Source organism: Vidua chalybeata, chromosome 6 (genome assembly GCF_026979565.1).
Source record: "Vidua chalybeata isolate OUT-0048 chromosome 6, bVidCha1 merged haplotype, whole genome shotgun sequence".
Lineage (NCBI taxonomy): Eukaryota > Metazoa > Chordata > Aves > Passeriformes > Viduidae > Vidua > Vidua chalybeata.
In genome coordinates this window covers 26,425,960-26,442,075 of record NC_071535.1, presented here as the reverse complement: position 1 = coordinate 26,442,075, position 16,116 = coordinate 26,425,960, and the positions used below count along the sequence as shown (strand labels likewise).

Sequence of the window (16,116 nt, the reverse complement as noted above, 5' to 3'; positions counted from 1 at the left end):
CTGGCTTAAATTGGATTTCAGTTTTCATTTTCATCCACACTGTATAAATACAGAATGTCTCTTTAGAAATATAACTTGGAACATCATGAGTTTTCAAGAATATATTATTCTAATACAAGATTTTAACAACTACACAGTATTTATGCATAATACATTTTGTTCCTTATCTACAGCCTTTTGGACTTTGATTCAGAATACCAGGAGCTCTGGGATTGGCTGATTGACATGGAATCCATTGTGATGGACAGCCATGACCTGATGATGTCAGAGGAGCAGCAGCAGCATCTTTACAAGGTTAGCACTACCGTTACTGCCTTTACCTAGCTATAGAAGATCTGATTAGCTTGACAAGTCTTTCTCTCACAGGATATCGCTGCGTTCACTGTATGTATCATGGTGTCTATTAGAATTCCCTTCCCTGTCCCCAACCTCATTTCCATCCCCTGTGCACTGACAGGCTGCACCGACATCATAATTGCAAGAAAGTTCCCTTTATCACATTCTATTTGGTGTAATTCTATAGAAGGACAAAGATTTGTCTTCAAGATGAATAGAAATAAATGAAACTGCATTAATAAATAGACTGAAACAAAATGAAGGAAAAAAATGAAATGGGAACTTTTAACAAAATGTGTTTTGATTGGAGCTTTCAGCTGGATTTTTTATCCACCTTTCAGACCTCATCTGGGAAGAAAGACATTTGCCTTGATTTTGGTTTGCTGCTGCCAGGATACAGGACTCTTCCAATTTAATTTTTATTAGTTATACATAAAGTAGACATTGTCATGTTAAGTCTTCACACTTGGTTGTGATTTGAGCAACATGATTTTGAACTTGTAGAGTGAAGCTATAGGGTCTAATTCTAGCATATATATATATATATATATGTACATATATGTGTGTGTGTGTATATATCTATGTGTGTACGTATATGTATATGTACATACATGCATACAGACACATATGGCTTCTTTTATTTGCCCTAGCAGCCCTAACCCAAAAGATTTATTATTTCTTTTAGATAGATAATACTTGTAAGAACTTCCTCAAAATGTGTGCCTTGATTCTAAAATTGATTCAGGCTTCACTGTGTGTCTGATGAGCTATGGGTCTGACGAGGGGGGGTGGGGGAAAAGGAGGGGCTTTCAACAGAAATATCAGGCTGCAGTAAATCTTCCTCATTTAGGCAATTTTTATTGGAGTAATTCTGACAGTTGTCATCCTTGAATTGCTTTGAGCATATGGCATATTTCAAAGACCAGATTGTGAATCATAAAAAATAAAATTAATAACTAACCACAGAATCAGCAACACTATAATGACAAGAAACAACTACCCTCTAGCTTTTTTTTTTATTTCTTATCAAATAAATGGTACCTTCAAGGTCAAATAGAAGTTGTTCTCTTTCTTCTATGATTGCATGATTTGATAATTTCTTAAATACAATGATTTTTTTCTTGCTTTGGCATCCTATTTTCTTGATAGACTCCTTGAATTTTATTCTTTCTTACTTTAGTTATTTTATTTAAAATACCCAGTAAGAAGGGGTTGTCATGTGAGTTAAAATATGTTTATAAATGCAAATATAGTTTGGATCTAAACAATTTTAGTCTGTGAGTTTCATTCACTGGCCTCCATTTCTTGCTTTGACAATTATTTTTTATTTTTGCTATTGTCTTTTTCCTAACACTGTAAGTACTTCATCAGACTTAATCACATAATAACAGACCTGGCCTTGGCCAGGCTTAGAAATAAACAATGTCAGAAATGAGTAAAGATTTTCTTGTGAGTCTAAAATAAGGTGTTTTGGTAGTTAGTGCCTGTCTGTATAAGGCCAGCTTGTACCATGACTAATTTAACTGCTAGTTTTAGTCCGATTCTAAAAAAAATAAATTGATAAACATGAATTTTAAGGTAACAATCCATCCATCAATATGAGAAGGAACAAAGATTAAACAGCCAGTTTGAGTATTTTAGATCCTATTTAGTATACTTCCCTTTCTTATTTCCAAATGTAACCCCTAAGAATAATTATAGATGGTAAGGCTGAGTGCATGATGAGAAGAGTAAAAAAGGGCAACAGTTTAATAATATGTGCAGTATATAATATGGTGGAAAATTTGATAATATTATATATGCAAAATGGGAATAGTTTCTTAATATTATGAAATTCTGAACCAGGATAGGCATGACACTTCTGAAAGCAGAAAGTTTGTATGACAGAGTAGCTGAATCTACAGCCTGTGCAGCAGAGACAAACCAGCACTGATTCCAAAGAACAGGCAGCTTAGTTGTCCTGCAATTTCTGCTAGGAGGTCACAAGCTACTGTACCAGATTTGAGCCCCCATCTCAAAACTGCTTATTTGGTACTTGGTGACTACAAAACCACTTGGAGAAAGGTAGGAGTAGACTCCTCACCTTCCTTCAGTGAATATTCACTGCATTTACCTTTCTAGTAAGAGCAGCAAGCAAATTTTTAAGGACTGAACAAAAGCCTTAACTAGAGATGTGGAGTTTGCATAAGAGATGACTGAGAAGCGTCCACAAAGCAGGAGGAAGATTTGCAGGTAATGCAAAAATCTTAAGTGCATTGCATTTAGAATGATCATTCTTTCAAAAAAACAAAAACAAAAACAAAAACAAACAAACAAAAAAAAAAAAACCACACCAAAAAAAAAAAAAAAAACCAAAAAACCAACAACAGCAAACCCCCTACACGACAATGATCAATGATCAACCTCTCAAAGTGTTGAAAGCCCGATAACATTTAAAAGTAGACAAAGGATAACATTAGCTAATGGAATTGAGGGAACAATTCTGCACTAGCAAAGGAAAGATCAGATAAATCACCAGCCTCTTTACTATCCCTAATTTTAGAGATTTTGTGACAATGAATCATGTCCTCAAAAAGACTATTAATAGTTTTATAAAACTAGCCTAGTAAACCTCTCTTCTAATCAGTGGTGACACCTATTTTATTCGGAGGCTTTTTTTGAGTCATGAATGGTCGAGTGCTCTGAGCACTGCCTGCACTTCCCAGAGAGCACAGCCGTTCTGGTCTGCAGGGACAGGAAAGCCAGGCAACTATTATTACCAGAGTTCCTCAATGATGTGGGGTGTTATGAAAACACAGGTCTTGCTCTGGTTTCTCTTTATCAATTACAGCTTCAAATGTGAACCTGCTAATTGCGCTCTCTGCATTTTCGTGGATTTTCCTAAAACCACAGATCTCTCTTCTCAGTTGCTGAGCTGACAAGTAATTGCAGCTAGAGCCAGCTCAGCAAGCAGCCCCTGCCAGGGAACCTGCTGTGGTATCACTATTACCAACAGTAATCATTGCCCCTAAGGAGTCTATGAATGGGAAGGAGCAATGATGAAACAGGTAATTCAGAAGGGGCAAGCATACATTAAAGCAGCATAATGCAATATATAAATGCTAATATTGTATATGGGAAAATGAAATATATTTTCATGGTTAGAGTATTTTTACAGTATCTATTATCAGATGCAATATGCACTTAAGTCAACTCTAAGCTTTTTTTTTTTTCTCTAATATTCCAGGAACTCCATAGTTTTTTTACTAGGATCCCTATTATCTCTCTTTAACTAGGTTTTTTTTTGCCCTTATAATAGGAACAACATATCCATACTTTTTGTAATACTGAATATGAATATACTATCTCTAGACTTCCTAGGTTTCAGTTCATAGATTTAAAAGGAAAGAGAACATAGGCCTGAATGATTTCTGCTTTATAGCCCTAAACTAGCTAATGACTTTGAAAATCAGCTAGTGTTTGATAAAATGGCAGTAACAGAATGAATTGATGACAGTATTTTTCCTCTAATGCTTTATCTATTAATTAAGAAAAAACTAAAAGGAACATTTCCATGTTTTGGATTCTTACTTTTTTGTACTTCTATAACAGCTCAGTTTGATGCCAAATGTATCATGTTTATTTCATTTTAATCTACTGCATGTGAGCCTGATCTTATAAGCTCTAAGTACACAGAACATGCATTGACTTCAGCTGTATTCATATGCTGTTTCTGGAGGATCAAACCCAAAGAATTTAAACTCTGCTAATTAGCCCTTTAGTAGGAACTTGAGTGATTCTGTACCTTGAATGTTCAAAAATGAAGCAAATCAGTATTTACAAGAACTGTCGAGATTAGAAGTAAGTATACTAGCAGAAAAGTTAATGATAATTCTTTCCATTTTCCTCTGAAGATTAATTGCAAAACTTAATTGTGTTAAATTAAAACCCTATTCAAATAAGTACAGTATGATTGTTAAAATCGTTAGTATGTTCAGAACAAAATTAACCAAGCATTTCAAAATATCAAATAAATATTTTTTTTTCCTGATTGCAAGCAGTGTATGGTGGTTGTAATGCAAACTGCATAAGCCATAAGTCTTTTACTAGTAATTCTTGAGCAACGATTATGATAGATGGGAAAAAGATCCATATGTAGTAAAGATTTTGAAAGCATTTAGTTGGTACAGCTTTTGAACAGGTTAACTGCTGAGCTCTTTCATCAAGGGGAAGTGGTCCACTGTATTAAATAACACAAAAATGTACATCAAAAACTAAGGATATATTTAAAAAAAAAAGTTGAGGGGGAAAAATCTCCCAGCAGTTTTTGTTTCCCTGCTGGAAGCTCTATCCCTGCTTGGAAGGTGTAGTTAATTTCCTCCTCTGGGTGTGCTGCTGCTCCATTGTGCCTTTCTCGCTGGCTCAGTGTGCTGTGGCCCGGAGTGGATCAAACAAACCGTGGTGAAAGTTTCCCTCATTTGCATCACTTCTAGACAGCCCTGTCGTACTCTTTGCTGACAGGAAATCACTGTCTTTGTCACCTTTTTTCAGTGATCTCCTTTTGGCAGAGATTGGCCATGTGACCAGGATTAATCACAACAACAGTTCTGGCTCAGAACTCAATGACATGTTTTCCTCAGCACTTCAATAATGGTGTAGAGGAGTCAGTAGGAAATGACTACATTAATTTCAGAGTGAAAAGATAATTAACACTTAAGGACTAGTGCTATAACCTATGGAGCTATTATTCAAATTAAAACTAATTTATTGCAAACTTGTGAAAAAAAAAAACCACAAAAAACCGTTCTTAAATGCAACTGTTAAAATAATCTTGCAAGAGTCTCTGAGTTTAAAAAGAAGCACAAACTATATTTAACGTGGTAATATAAATACATAAAGACTTCAACATTTGAAACTGGAGGCTAAAGTATGTAAAGTGCTTACTTAGATGATATGAATAGGATACTGGCAAACAAAAGCAGCAGTGTGCTCCTAGAATGCTGTGCTTCAAGGAGTTTCCTTGGCAACAGAAATGCAGTTCCAAAAGTAGACAGAACTTTCCTCAGAAAACATACTATTAATAACAACCTTCCGGAACAACTTGGAACAATTTGACTACTTGGCAATAAAATGCCAAGTGTTCTGCAAATTAATCTAACACATAAGAGTTGTATGTTTCTCTTGCCCATAATTCTCCTGAACTGGGGGCCTGAGTTCTCTGCTGTTAGAGGATACAAATGTGCAAAGCTGTTCCAAATGCTGCGCAAACAGAGACAGCTCAAATAGCAGCAGCCTATAAGGATCAATTAATGTTCTTCATATCATTTTAACTTGTAAACCAGATTAGTTTAATTGGATTACTTTGTTCCATTTAAAGCAAGTTCCACATATCTACTGAAGCTGCATTGCTGTTCAATGCTGTTCAATTTCCATATAAAGAAAACTTACTAAAAGATTAACAGCCTGCAGAGTGATATATTTGGACAATATGCTTAGGGGATTGGTTATAAACTATAAATGTGAAGATATTTGCTCCTAAGCTGCATATTCTGCACAGTTCAGGATGCTTTCTGTCTGTCTGGTAACCCATCAGTACCTGCATGGAGTTGCTAAAACAGTCGGTTTTAGGCAGAAGAAAATGATGGTTGTCAGTTTAGAGGAAGTTCTCAGCACACTTCAGGATTGAGTCCCTTGTAGGGAGTAACTACAAATCTGCTACGCATGCAGTATTTTTAGGCATGTCATCATTTCTTCATGAGCCAAAAGAGTAAACTAATTTCAGTTTTGTCTTGCCAATAGGAATCATTAGAATTCCACTAAAGGCCATAAGTTTACAAGACAGGAAAGGTAGGCTGTGCTAGTACCTCGACTTTTCCTGAATTCTGAGCTCTAAAGGTTAAAAGTAATCAATATCTCATTGTGCAGCCTGATAATAAGTAATAACCATGATGTTAAAATCTAAATGACTGCAGATAGCGCTTAGGTGTGTTGACCCATTTGGAAGGGCTTTTTAATTGCAATCAGAATAGTCATTATGGTTTGCTAATCAACTTTTAGGCTACCTTGCAAAAATCACCACCTTTATGAAAAATTACTTTAATCCTATTAGCAAATTACGTCCCAAAATGAAAGCTTTTATTTTATCTGACAAAGTATATGTTAAAAAAAAAAGGAAGGATTGCTCTGCTAAATAAAGTCCATAGAGATACTCATTAACAATAGAATGTTTATTACTTAAATAATAGTATGCCTGTACTTACGTCTACATAAATGGATTGATACGTGTCTCAATGGAAGTTAATCTTTGCTTCTTACACTGTAGTATGTTTTTGCCTGTCATGCATTTTAAAATGACTTTGCACAAAACTGGCTTCAGTTACTGTTCTTCACAAAGTTCAGTAATTTTCATGTGCTAGGCTGGATTTTTTTCCCCCAGCAGATTAAGAATCTCTATGACTTTCTACACTAGGTAGGGAAATCATGTTTTGTAGGAGAGGTCTCAAAAATGCATGATATACCAAATAGCACTAGAAGTCTGACCGCTATTACAATGTTCACTAACTGAGTTCAGGACCTGACACAGCAAAGTTTCCCACTCTCCTATTACAAGGGGTGATGAAATTGGTTACATTTTTCTGCACAAGTATTTTCACTTCAGTTGCACTGGGGAACAGAGTAAAAATTCCTTTGTGACCCATCCTATAACAACTAGTTCATTCTTCAGTGGTTCATACGTTCATGTAATAGGATTAAATTCCTGGCTAATTCTGGCAAATTTTGTATTTTTCAAAGCAGAAAATATAAATATTGTTGGGAAAATTCTTACTTAAAGCAGAGAAATGTTAAGTTTTAATGTTGTATATAATTACAACAGGAAAATACCGATTGCCACATCTACAGAATTAAAGCATCTAGAAATTGAATACAAAAAGAATGTGAAAAATATTTTTCACATTTTCTTGGTTGCTTTCACAATATATTTAAAATGTAAACATGCATTTTTACAGACAGTGTTCTAACTTCTGCAGAGCAGACTCTGTATTTCTGCAAGAAGTGGCTTCATGCATTTCCCAAGAGTAAGTGGGTTTCTCTCACTTCTTCCCAGCATGATGCTGACGATGAACTTCACATTGTAGCAATGCAGTATTTACCGAGCTTGTAGCGAAAACCAGTGCAGCTTTTTGGAGATTAAAGCAGTGTGTCTAGAATGAAAGAGGCATTTAACTTCAAACAAAAGTAAATGTGTACCACATAGCTGTCATCACCGTTCCTTACTACAGCTGCAAAACGTGGACGATTTACAGTCATCACGTCAAGCATCATAGTCAACTTCACATGCGCTGTGTTTGTGCCCTTGCTGCTATAAAATAGCAAGATAAGGTCCTAGGCAGTGAGGCCTTAAAGCTGCCTTCCACTGGACTCTCCAGTTAATATACTGAAATAAGATAAAATGAGGAATGTTAATAACACAATGGCAACATGATTTTTGAAGTTGTGTGTGGACATGATACTGGTTTTTTTTTTTTTTAGCAGCTTGGTGTATCCATCTGTTTTAAAGCAGTGAAGATAAAAATATCATGAGCAAAAATTATAGGTGGCAATAGTATTATTACTCTATTCCTCAAGTTAGTTGTCAAATTTTAATGCACTTCCCTATTTTTCCACATCACAGTCCAGGAGAAAATATATATTTTTTTAAACTCATAGGAACTACATGGATTTATCTGTGTTGTTTTGCTTCATAAACATAATACAGGAACTACTATTTTCTTTCCAAATTACTCCTCATCAGTATACCTCAAAAATAATCAATACTGTAATATTTCTTTCATAAAAATAAACAAAAAACAAATGGCCACAGAATAGCTTTTTGGCAGGTTTTCTATATGAAACCCAAATTCACTAAATCTCCATAAACTTTCAGTGGCAATATATACAATGAATTTATGTCTAAATGATAAAAAATAAGTTGCAGTGAAGTGTACCAGTTTATAATCTCCTAAATATTTATTTGTATGCATATTGTATTTTTATTTTTATAAATATATATGATAGACTGTATTTATATATTGAAAATATGTAAAATATCAATATAAATTATTTATGTGTATATATTTGAAAGCTTTTTACATTCTTAAGGTTGGGTGATATTTTTACTTTGTGCATATACACTTCTAATATATTGTACTAAAAATAGCTACAGCATTTTGTCCAAATTTCTCCTTCTAACAAGGTAAAATAAGCAATCACTGTAATTTAATTCATAATTTTTGCAGTTGTGGCTGCATCGGGTCCAGTGGAGACTTAGGGCAGGCTGCGGCCAACTCCTGTGGCCAGTGTGAAATATTTGTGGTTGAGTTGTGGTTGTGGGTGCTGTTGTATTGCAGAAATCATGGTTGCTATAGAATCCCAGAGATCATGGAACTGTAAATGTCAAACTTGGCTCTATGAAGAGATGCTTTTGGGGGGAAAGAGCTGTAGAGACCTTCACATCCTGTTGTTCTGGAACAACAGGTGCTATTACAGATGTGAAGGACATGTGCCAGCTGTGTCACAAGCTGCAGGGAAAACTGTGGAGAGGTTGTCATTTCCCGAGTAATACACTGGGACAAGGAGTTGTATGTGAAGACTAGTTTAACTACTATGGGAGCAAAGTAGACCAGCCCTTATCATGAGGACTTTTCTCTAAGGGGTAATTCAGAGCAGAAGCTTGTTAAGTACTCTGAAATATTTTCAGGAAAACCCTTTTCTCTCTTACCTCTTTCTCTACTGATTGGATAAAGAGGCTATGAAGATCAGACTCTTTAAATTTACCACTCATTCTGATATCATAAAAAGAGGGTATTTTTTGTACCACTGTATAATGTTTATGCAATACTCCAGTTTGAAACTCATTTGTGATACATCCAGATTCTGTCAGACATTGCACTGGAGTTTGATTATCTCTGCTTTACCCATTGCTTTTTCTCAAAAATAGGCTACTACAGATATATAATTTTTCTGGTGGTAAATTTTTAAAGCTGAACATGTATTGAGACTAACTTGCTTATTTTTTGATGGCCTTCATCCAGACACGTTCTACTGTGTCTACTACTTAGGTGGAAGAACAATCATTCCTAAGAACTCTAAGCTTGCTACCATGCGTTGAAAGATCAATTAAACACCATCAGAGGTCAGAAGAGGACAGTCATGTGATGACATTTTGTTGCCTAAAAAATTTCATTGCTATTCTTTTGGTTTTTAAGCAAGAGTATATAATTTTTAGCCTCTAAGAAGAGCTGGTCAGAGGGATACAAATAATGAAAAGTAAATTAAAAGCTATAAAAAGTTTTCTTAACCAAAACCAGAAACAAAAAAAGAGGCTATGGTAAGGTGCCAGGAACTAGAGCAACCATGTGTAACTGTAGACATGAAACATTTCTTAATTGTATCTCTTTGCCAAGATCACTTGTGAAATACACAGTTCCCATTCAGTGGGAAGACATTAAGGTAAAACCAATCTAATATATGTCTCCAAGCAGTGGAAGAACTATCCAGAGAAGTGCCAGAACAGAAAGAGCAGAACACACACATAGATGTAAGTTGAAAGAACCCAGGAAGCAGGGCAGATGCAGACTGGCTGGAAATGTTGGCATTTCATTGCAACATATGTAGTGTAACAGGCAACAGAAAAAGCAGAAATAGAAATGTTCTTGACAAAAAAGAGGCAGACAGCCAGATTGAATATCACAGTTACCTTTGAAATTAAAATATAGTGTCTGAAACCATTGAGAATTTAAGGTTTTAATGAAGAAGTAGATATCTGTAATGTGGCTTAAGCAAATCTAAAGATTCTCAGTGTTCTAGCAATGCAGAAGGCTGCCAGGCATTCAATTGCTATATTTGCAACTATGCTATTAGATCAATGACTAATTTGATACCAGCTGGATTATAGAGTCAGCTGCAGAGCAACACTGATAAGGAGCAAAATTAGACTGGAAAGATGCAACCAAGCACTGCAGATGGGCAATGAAATCATGATGAAACCAGTGAATAAGTGCAGTCAATCAACAAACAACCCCTGAAATAAGAGATGCCATCTCTTAAAGTTTACTACAGTTGTTTTAGAAGAATTCTACTCACCCAAGCTCTGGTTTCAATTGAAAGACAATAATCAAAGCTGTACCTGAAAGAAATAGGAAAGTCACTGTGATTGCTCCCTGGCATTCTAGCTGAATATAACATATCTGAAGAAGATGAGCACTTACATGTAAAATTGAAAATCCCCCAAATCACCCTAGAGAGAAGCAAAAGGGAATTCTGTTAGTCTAGTAAAACTGCTGGAAAATGCAATGTGGCAAAGACAAGACCCTGACCCCACAGAAAGTAATGGATAAAACGTTTGCTAATGGTCAGAAAATCCTGGTGTAAACTGATTCCAAAATACTTGCACAAAATGCCAAAAACATGGGATATTTTACAATGCTTTTTTCAGAGCAACAGTGCTCACCATGGTGTCAAAAACATGTTTTGGAACAGTGATCTGGAAGAACAGCAGAGCCATTGTTCTGTTGTGTATTTTGTCAGGTATCTGTAGGCTTTTATGCTCATTATTCTGAATTTCTAGGGTTATTCCAGTGTAACATGGACCTGACACTCTTCCTGTAGTGAGTAGCTGTTGTCAGTCTAAGGATAGGAAACAGCAATGTCAAAGAGGAGGCAATCCGTAAACAATCCTTAAATGGAACCTGGACAGGAATATTAATCTAAATGCAGAAAACATGAAAGAATGTGAATCATTTGTGGGGGCCATATGTTGATTTTTGAAGGACTTTGCTGCTGGCCAGGAGAAAGTAGGAGTATCCCAGGAAAACAAGCAGAACAGCAGATGGACAACTCATTCATGATGTCATTCTTTAACCGACACAAACAAAGACTTTTATAATTTTTTTGCACACTTGGCAAAAGCCTATGGATTTTTGCTATGGTCAATAAAAAGTGATAAATAAAAAGGGTTAATGACCAAGAGAAAATAAAAAAGAGGAGGGGGAGAGGAGAAGAGGGGTGGGCAGTGCAGCAAGATACTAGTCATTTAATAGTACAAGTATTTGAAGGAACCGGCCATTAGGAGAATCTCCTGATGATACAGAGCTCCTTTAGAAGTTCCTCTATAATTTTTCCTAGCACCATAGCAGAAGTAGTGAATGAGTGTGGGATAAGTTGGAATTAAAGTGGATTCCTTCCAAGTGAGACCCTCAGAGAGCTTTGATATCCAAAATCAGTGAAACTAGAAATTTCTGTCTCGCCTGGAAGCAACAGTACAACTCCCTTCTCATGCACCTTACGCTTGTCTTCCAGGAGAAGTAATTCTCCATGAGTTATCTGGTGGGCAATAGCTCACCTTTAAGACACCACCAGCTGCCTTCAGCTGCAGGCAGGTCTGCATCCCACCTGTTTTTTTTTTTTTTATCAATTCAAGTGCTGAATTTGTCTCTATAAATCAATGCTCAATACTAAGTCCTCCATAAAATTATATTAACATAGTCAGGAATTTAGCATAGATGCAAAGAGAGGAGAATATAGCTATTTAAAGAAGTATGTTTTCATTTAGTTCAGTTGTGCATATATATATATGTATGTATTTTGTCTAACAGCACAAATGCTAAATAAATGAGCTTTGCTATTCCTGGCACATTTTAAAGTTACTCAGAGTACTAAATATTGAGCAATAAAATGTGCAGTTCATGGAAACATTTCTGTTTGGTTCATATTAATTAAATTCAACTCTTCCTGAGTGAAGGCAGATTAAAAGAGATGTTGAACATTGCTGTCCAATTGCAACAAGCAACAGCAAGCATTGCCTGTGTTAGGGGGTATATGGGAGGAGTTTTTTGCATCTCTTCTAAAAGCTGTGCGTGCCACAAGCTGTATTTTGACTGAAGAACAGGGTATTCTCTCTGTGAATTAATAATTTTCATAGACAATGCTTTTTACTGCCATGGTAGGAAATCTTGCCTTTGGTGCTGAGGTATGCTGTAATGGTAGCTGAAATATTCTGATTTGCCCCTGTATGCTTAAATAGTGAGGAAAAATATTTCCTGTATTTTACCCACGTGAATTAATATCAGAAAATTAATCTTCTACCATTTTCCCATTTCCTTCCCTTCAAGTCAGTCACTAGAAATATCCTACTAAAATAACTTGCACACCATTCAAAAACTGTTTTGTTTATTGGTGCCTAAATCTGACATGAACAACTCTGCACCGTCCAAACAGGGAGATCCAGAGTGATGGCAGATCTGATGCTCCAGGCTTTTGGTTTTGTTAAAATCAGTATAGACCATTTGGATGCTACATATGATATTTTTGTGAATTTGATGTAGAGGTCTTGTGAGGAAAGGCTTTTCTATTGGTATTTATGGTTTTATAAGGCTAAAAATAGCACAGAGCACACACCTTTGCCAGTCACATGCATTCTACATTACATTCTTGTGCTCTCTAAATTCTTCCCTTCGGGAGCATATGGTTCATTTTCCAGGTTCTTGAGAGGCTGCTGCATCTTTGAATTCTTTTTGTATCTATGTCTTTTAGCTTGCTGACTTAACCTGTCATGGCCAGAATTTGCTATCCTATTGCTGCAGATTTTAACACCAGCAGATTCTGATTGAGTAAATCTCAAAACCAGGCACTTTCCCATGTTTTGATCTCTAGTTGTCACGTCCTCCAGAAGTTGAGGATCTTTCGGAAATTGAAAATAACTCATCTGTTCAGGCATTTCTGCAACTTGTCAGTCCTTATATTTCACATGTCCTGCTTTTTTGAGTCTGAATGTACAGTGTGGTCAGTACATTGACTGTTGTTCTTGCTTTGTATGGTTATATTTGGATCCAGACCCATGGGCACAGTAGTCTTAGTTCCTAGATCTTTCTAAGGAGTGATGCCAGCCAACATATTTTTGTTTAGCCTGTGTTCCCAGGGAAGCTAATCACAAACAGTTTAGGATTTTCTTATCCAGAGTCTCCTCTAGTCATTCCTGAGGAGCTGACTGGTGTAGTGTGACAGGTGACCTTTCATGGGACCTTACTTTATGAAGTGGTGTGTAAAAGCCTGAGAACATAGCTACTGTGTGTTTTTAACACAAAAGAACATTACTTCATCAACTGGTGGATTGGTGGAGTCACTCAAGTGGTGACCACTTTTGGAAAACCTAAAATAAGATGAAGAATCACTCCTTTGTATATATACATTTACGTTAGTTCCAATAGTCTTTAGTTGATGGGGTTTATGCACTTCTTTTATGTTTATCTCTTCTTTGTATGATACTCTAATTATTAGATTAAAATTGCTAATTGGCTGATTTGGCCAGCAGGTGGCTTACTATACTGTGCTGTCAGCATGTGCACTCACGTCCTGAGAAGGGTCTGCAGTAATGTTTATTAGGATTTCTGATGATCACTGGTGTTATTCCATGAGAGCAAATGTGACATTTGTACTCTGAATGTGATCTTTTTTGTGGTACCAATCAAGTGTAAATGTATTCATACTAGTGGGACTTTTTCAGGCCTATGAAATGTTGGAAAATTAAAAACAAATATAATGTCCCTAAAGACTTTTGCGTGGTTTAAATAGTTGAACTTTTTTCTTAAGACCTTAAGAATTTTACCAAAGGACAGTTAAATCCTGCTTCTTCCATTTCCTTCACACTTTATTAAAGGAGCATAGAATAAAATCAATACAATGGCAATTCTTTTAACATCAGTACCAAATGCCAATCACCAATGAGTTGTAAAAATTAACTTTAATAGGGTTAATATAGTGCTAGTGTAGTAATTTAATGTACAAAATCTCTATGGCCTGTTCTAAAATACGTATTCATTATTTCCATTTCTTTGGACTTCAGTTCTATAGCAACATATTATACCTCCAGCAAAATAGCAAACAAAATGGCCTAAAATAGTTGACTTAGACATAGATTTGAAAAAAGGTAACAGTAGTGTTAAGAATGTGGAGTATTCAACAAGGTATACTTTTTTATTTTTAGAATTGTTAGTAATTATAAAATGATTGTTAAGATAGGAAATACAGCCACTTAAACCTAGAAGTGAGATCACTTTATTCATATCATTGAAGTGCAGATATCATTGACCAAGGTTCTGTCACCATAAAAATCAGTCACATATCTTGCTGATATTCTCAATAGAACATATTCCTTAAAATTTTTGAAAAACAGAGAATATGCAATGGAATCTTGTTCTTTATCTATCCTCCCTTCTGATTTGTTTTCTTACATTTTTCCATCTTTGTTTGGAACTACTAAATTCCCTACACATATTCCCATAACAAACACCTATTAAAGAGACAGCAGTTAAAGTTGAAGACATCAATACACATTACTGTAAGCATATATCTTTTTTTTAATGGCCACAGATCTTTTCAATTTGTATTTGAACAGCCAGGCAGCTATCGTGACGTGCATAGCTACCAGAACAGGCTTTCCACAAAGCAGGTCCAGAATTCCTTGAGATAATGCCAGAAAGACAAAAGTTCATGTCTTTCTTAGAGTTCACTATAGCTGAAATACGTTCAAAATATCCTAAATTTTCTTTGTATTATATTACTTCTCTACTGGTTTTGTGTCCTGGTATTTCCTGCTGCTGCAGTCCTTTGAAGCACTTTTTTTTCCCCTCTCAGATATATGCATATCTTTTCCCATTTTCAAGACATGTCCTGTTTCATCTTAAGTAGAATTCAGACATAAAAATAGCAATAACTTACAAGTCCCTATAACCACTGACATTGCAAGTGTTACATAGATTTGAATATTGATGGTATAGCCACCAGTTTTATCAGTTTGTTTAGAGCACAGAGATTAGCATTTCAGTGAGACAACATAAGTCATCATGAACTTGTGGTGGTTTTTTGCTGAAATCAATTTCTACAGTTTTGTTGCTGTATCTTTACAGAACTATTTTTTTAAAAAATTGCCTTAAGACAGATTCTATTACTATGCAGGCATTATGCTGTTCATTACAAAATGCTAAACCTGAAGGGGCAGATTCCCTGGTCTGTCAAGATCACATTCAACTTGACAGTTTCCAGAGTGAATCTAGAGCAGTTGATAGTGCGCAGTAGAAAATACTCATGCTGTGGATGAAACTCTTTTTGATTATTAGGATTTCTGATGTTCAGTGGCATTATTCCATGAGAGCAAGTATGGCATTTGTACACTGAACATGGTCATTTTTGTCCTCAACTTCACCTGCTCCTATGTTCTTATTCTCCTGCTCCCTATTATCTTTTCCAGCACAAATAACATCAATCTTTAAGTGAATCAGGAGAATCCAACAAGCATAAGCCAAAATGGAAGTACAGGCAACACTGTCCATTAGCACAAATTAAATCCACACCCATCGTTTTTCATTTATATCAGGGCCATGTAATCAAAAATTTGCTTCCTAGGAAAAACCAAACCACCTTAAGAATCTCCAAAATGTGTGTATTTGAGTTTACTAGCCTCTGCAAAAGTAGTTCATCTTCTCTATGTTATGGTTCTCTAAATTGTAATCCCAGAAACACTGAGCAGAGATAACTCAAGATCAATGCAAGTCATCTGTTTTCATGTTTGATTCTTGTAGTAACTTCATGGTTTCACAGACATTCAAGCTATTGGCAACTGTATAAGAAGATAAAACATCTGGAAGTTAAAAGTAAGCAAATTCAACTTAGGAATGAGGCATACATTTTCTAACAGTGAAACAAGCTAGTTGATTATCATTTTACCATGGAATTCTGTGAATTTACTATTATTTGTTGTTGCTGTGG

General features: G+C 35.7%; 1 protein-coding gene across 1 annotated transcript in view; it reads left to right on the top strand.

Moving 5' to 3' along the window:
* AKAP6 (A-kinase anchoring protein 6) overlaps positions 1 to 16,116 on the top strand; it is a 214,800-nt gene that overhangs the window by 136,177 nt on the left and 62,507 nt on the right. Inside the window, exon 8 of the mRNA XM_053946534.1 lies at positions 174 to 294. Within this exon, the coding sequence (XP_053802509.1) occupies positions 174 to 294 (121 nt within the window). The remainder of the gene's footprint in view (positions 1 to 173; positions 295 to 16,116) is intronic.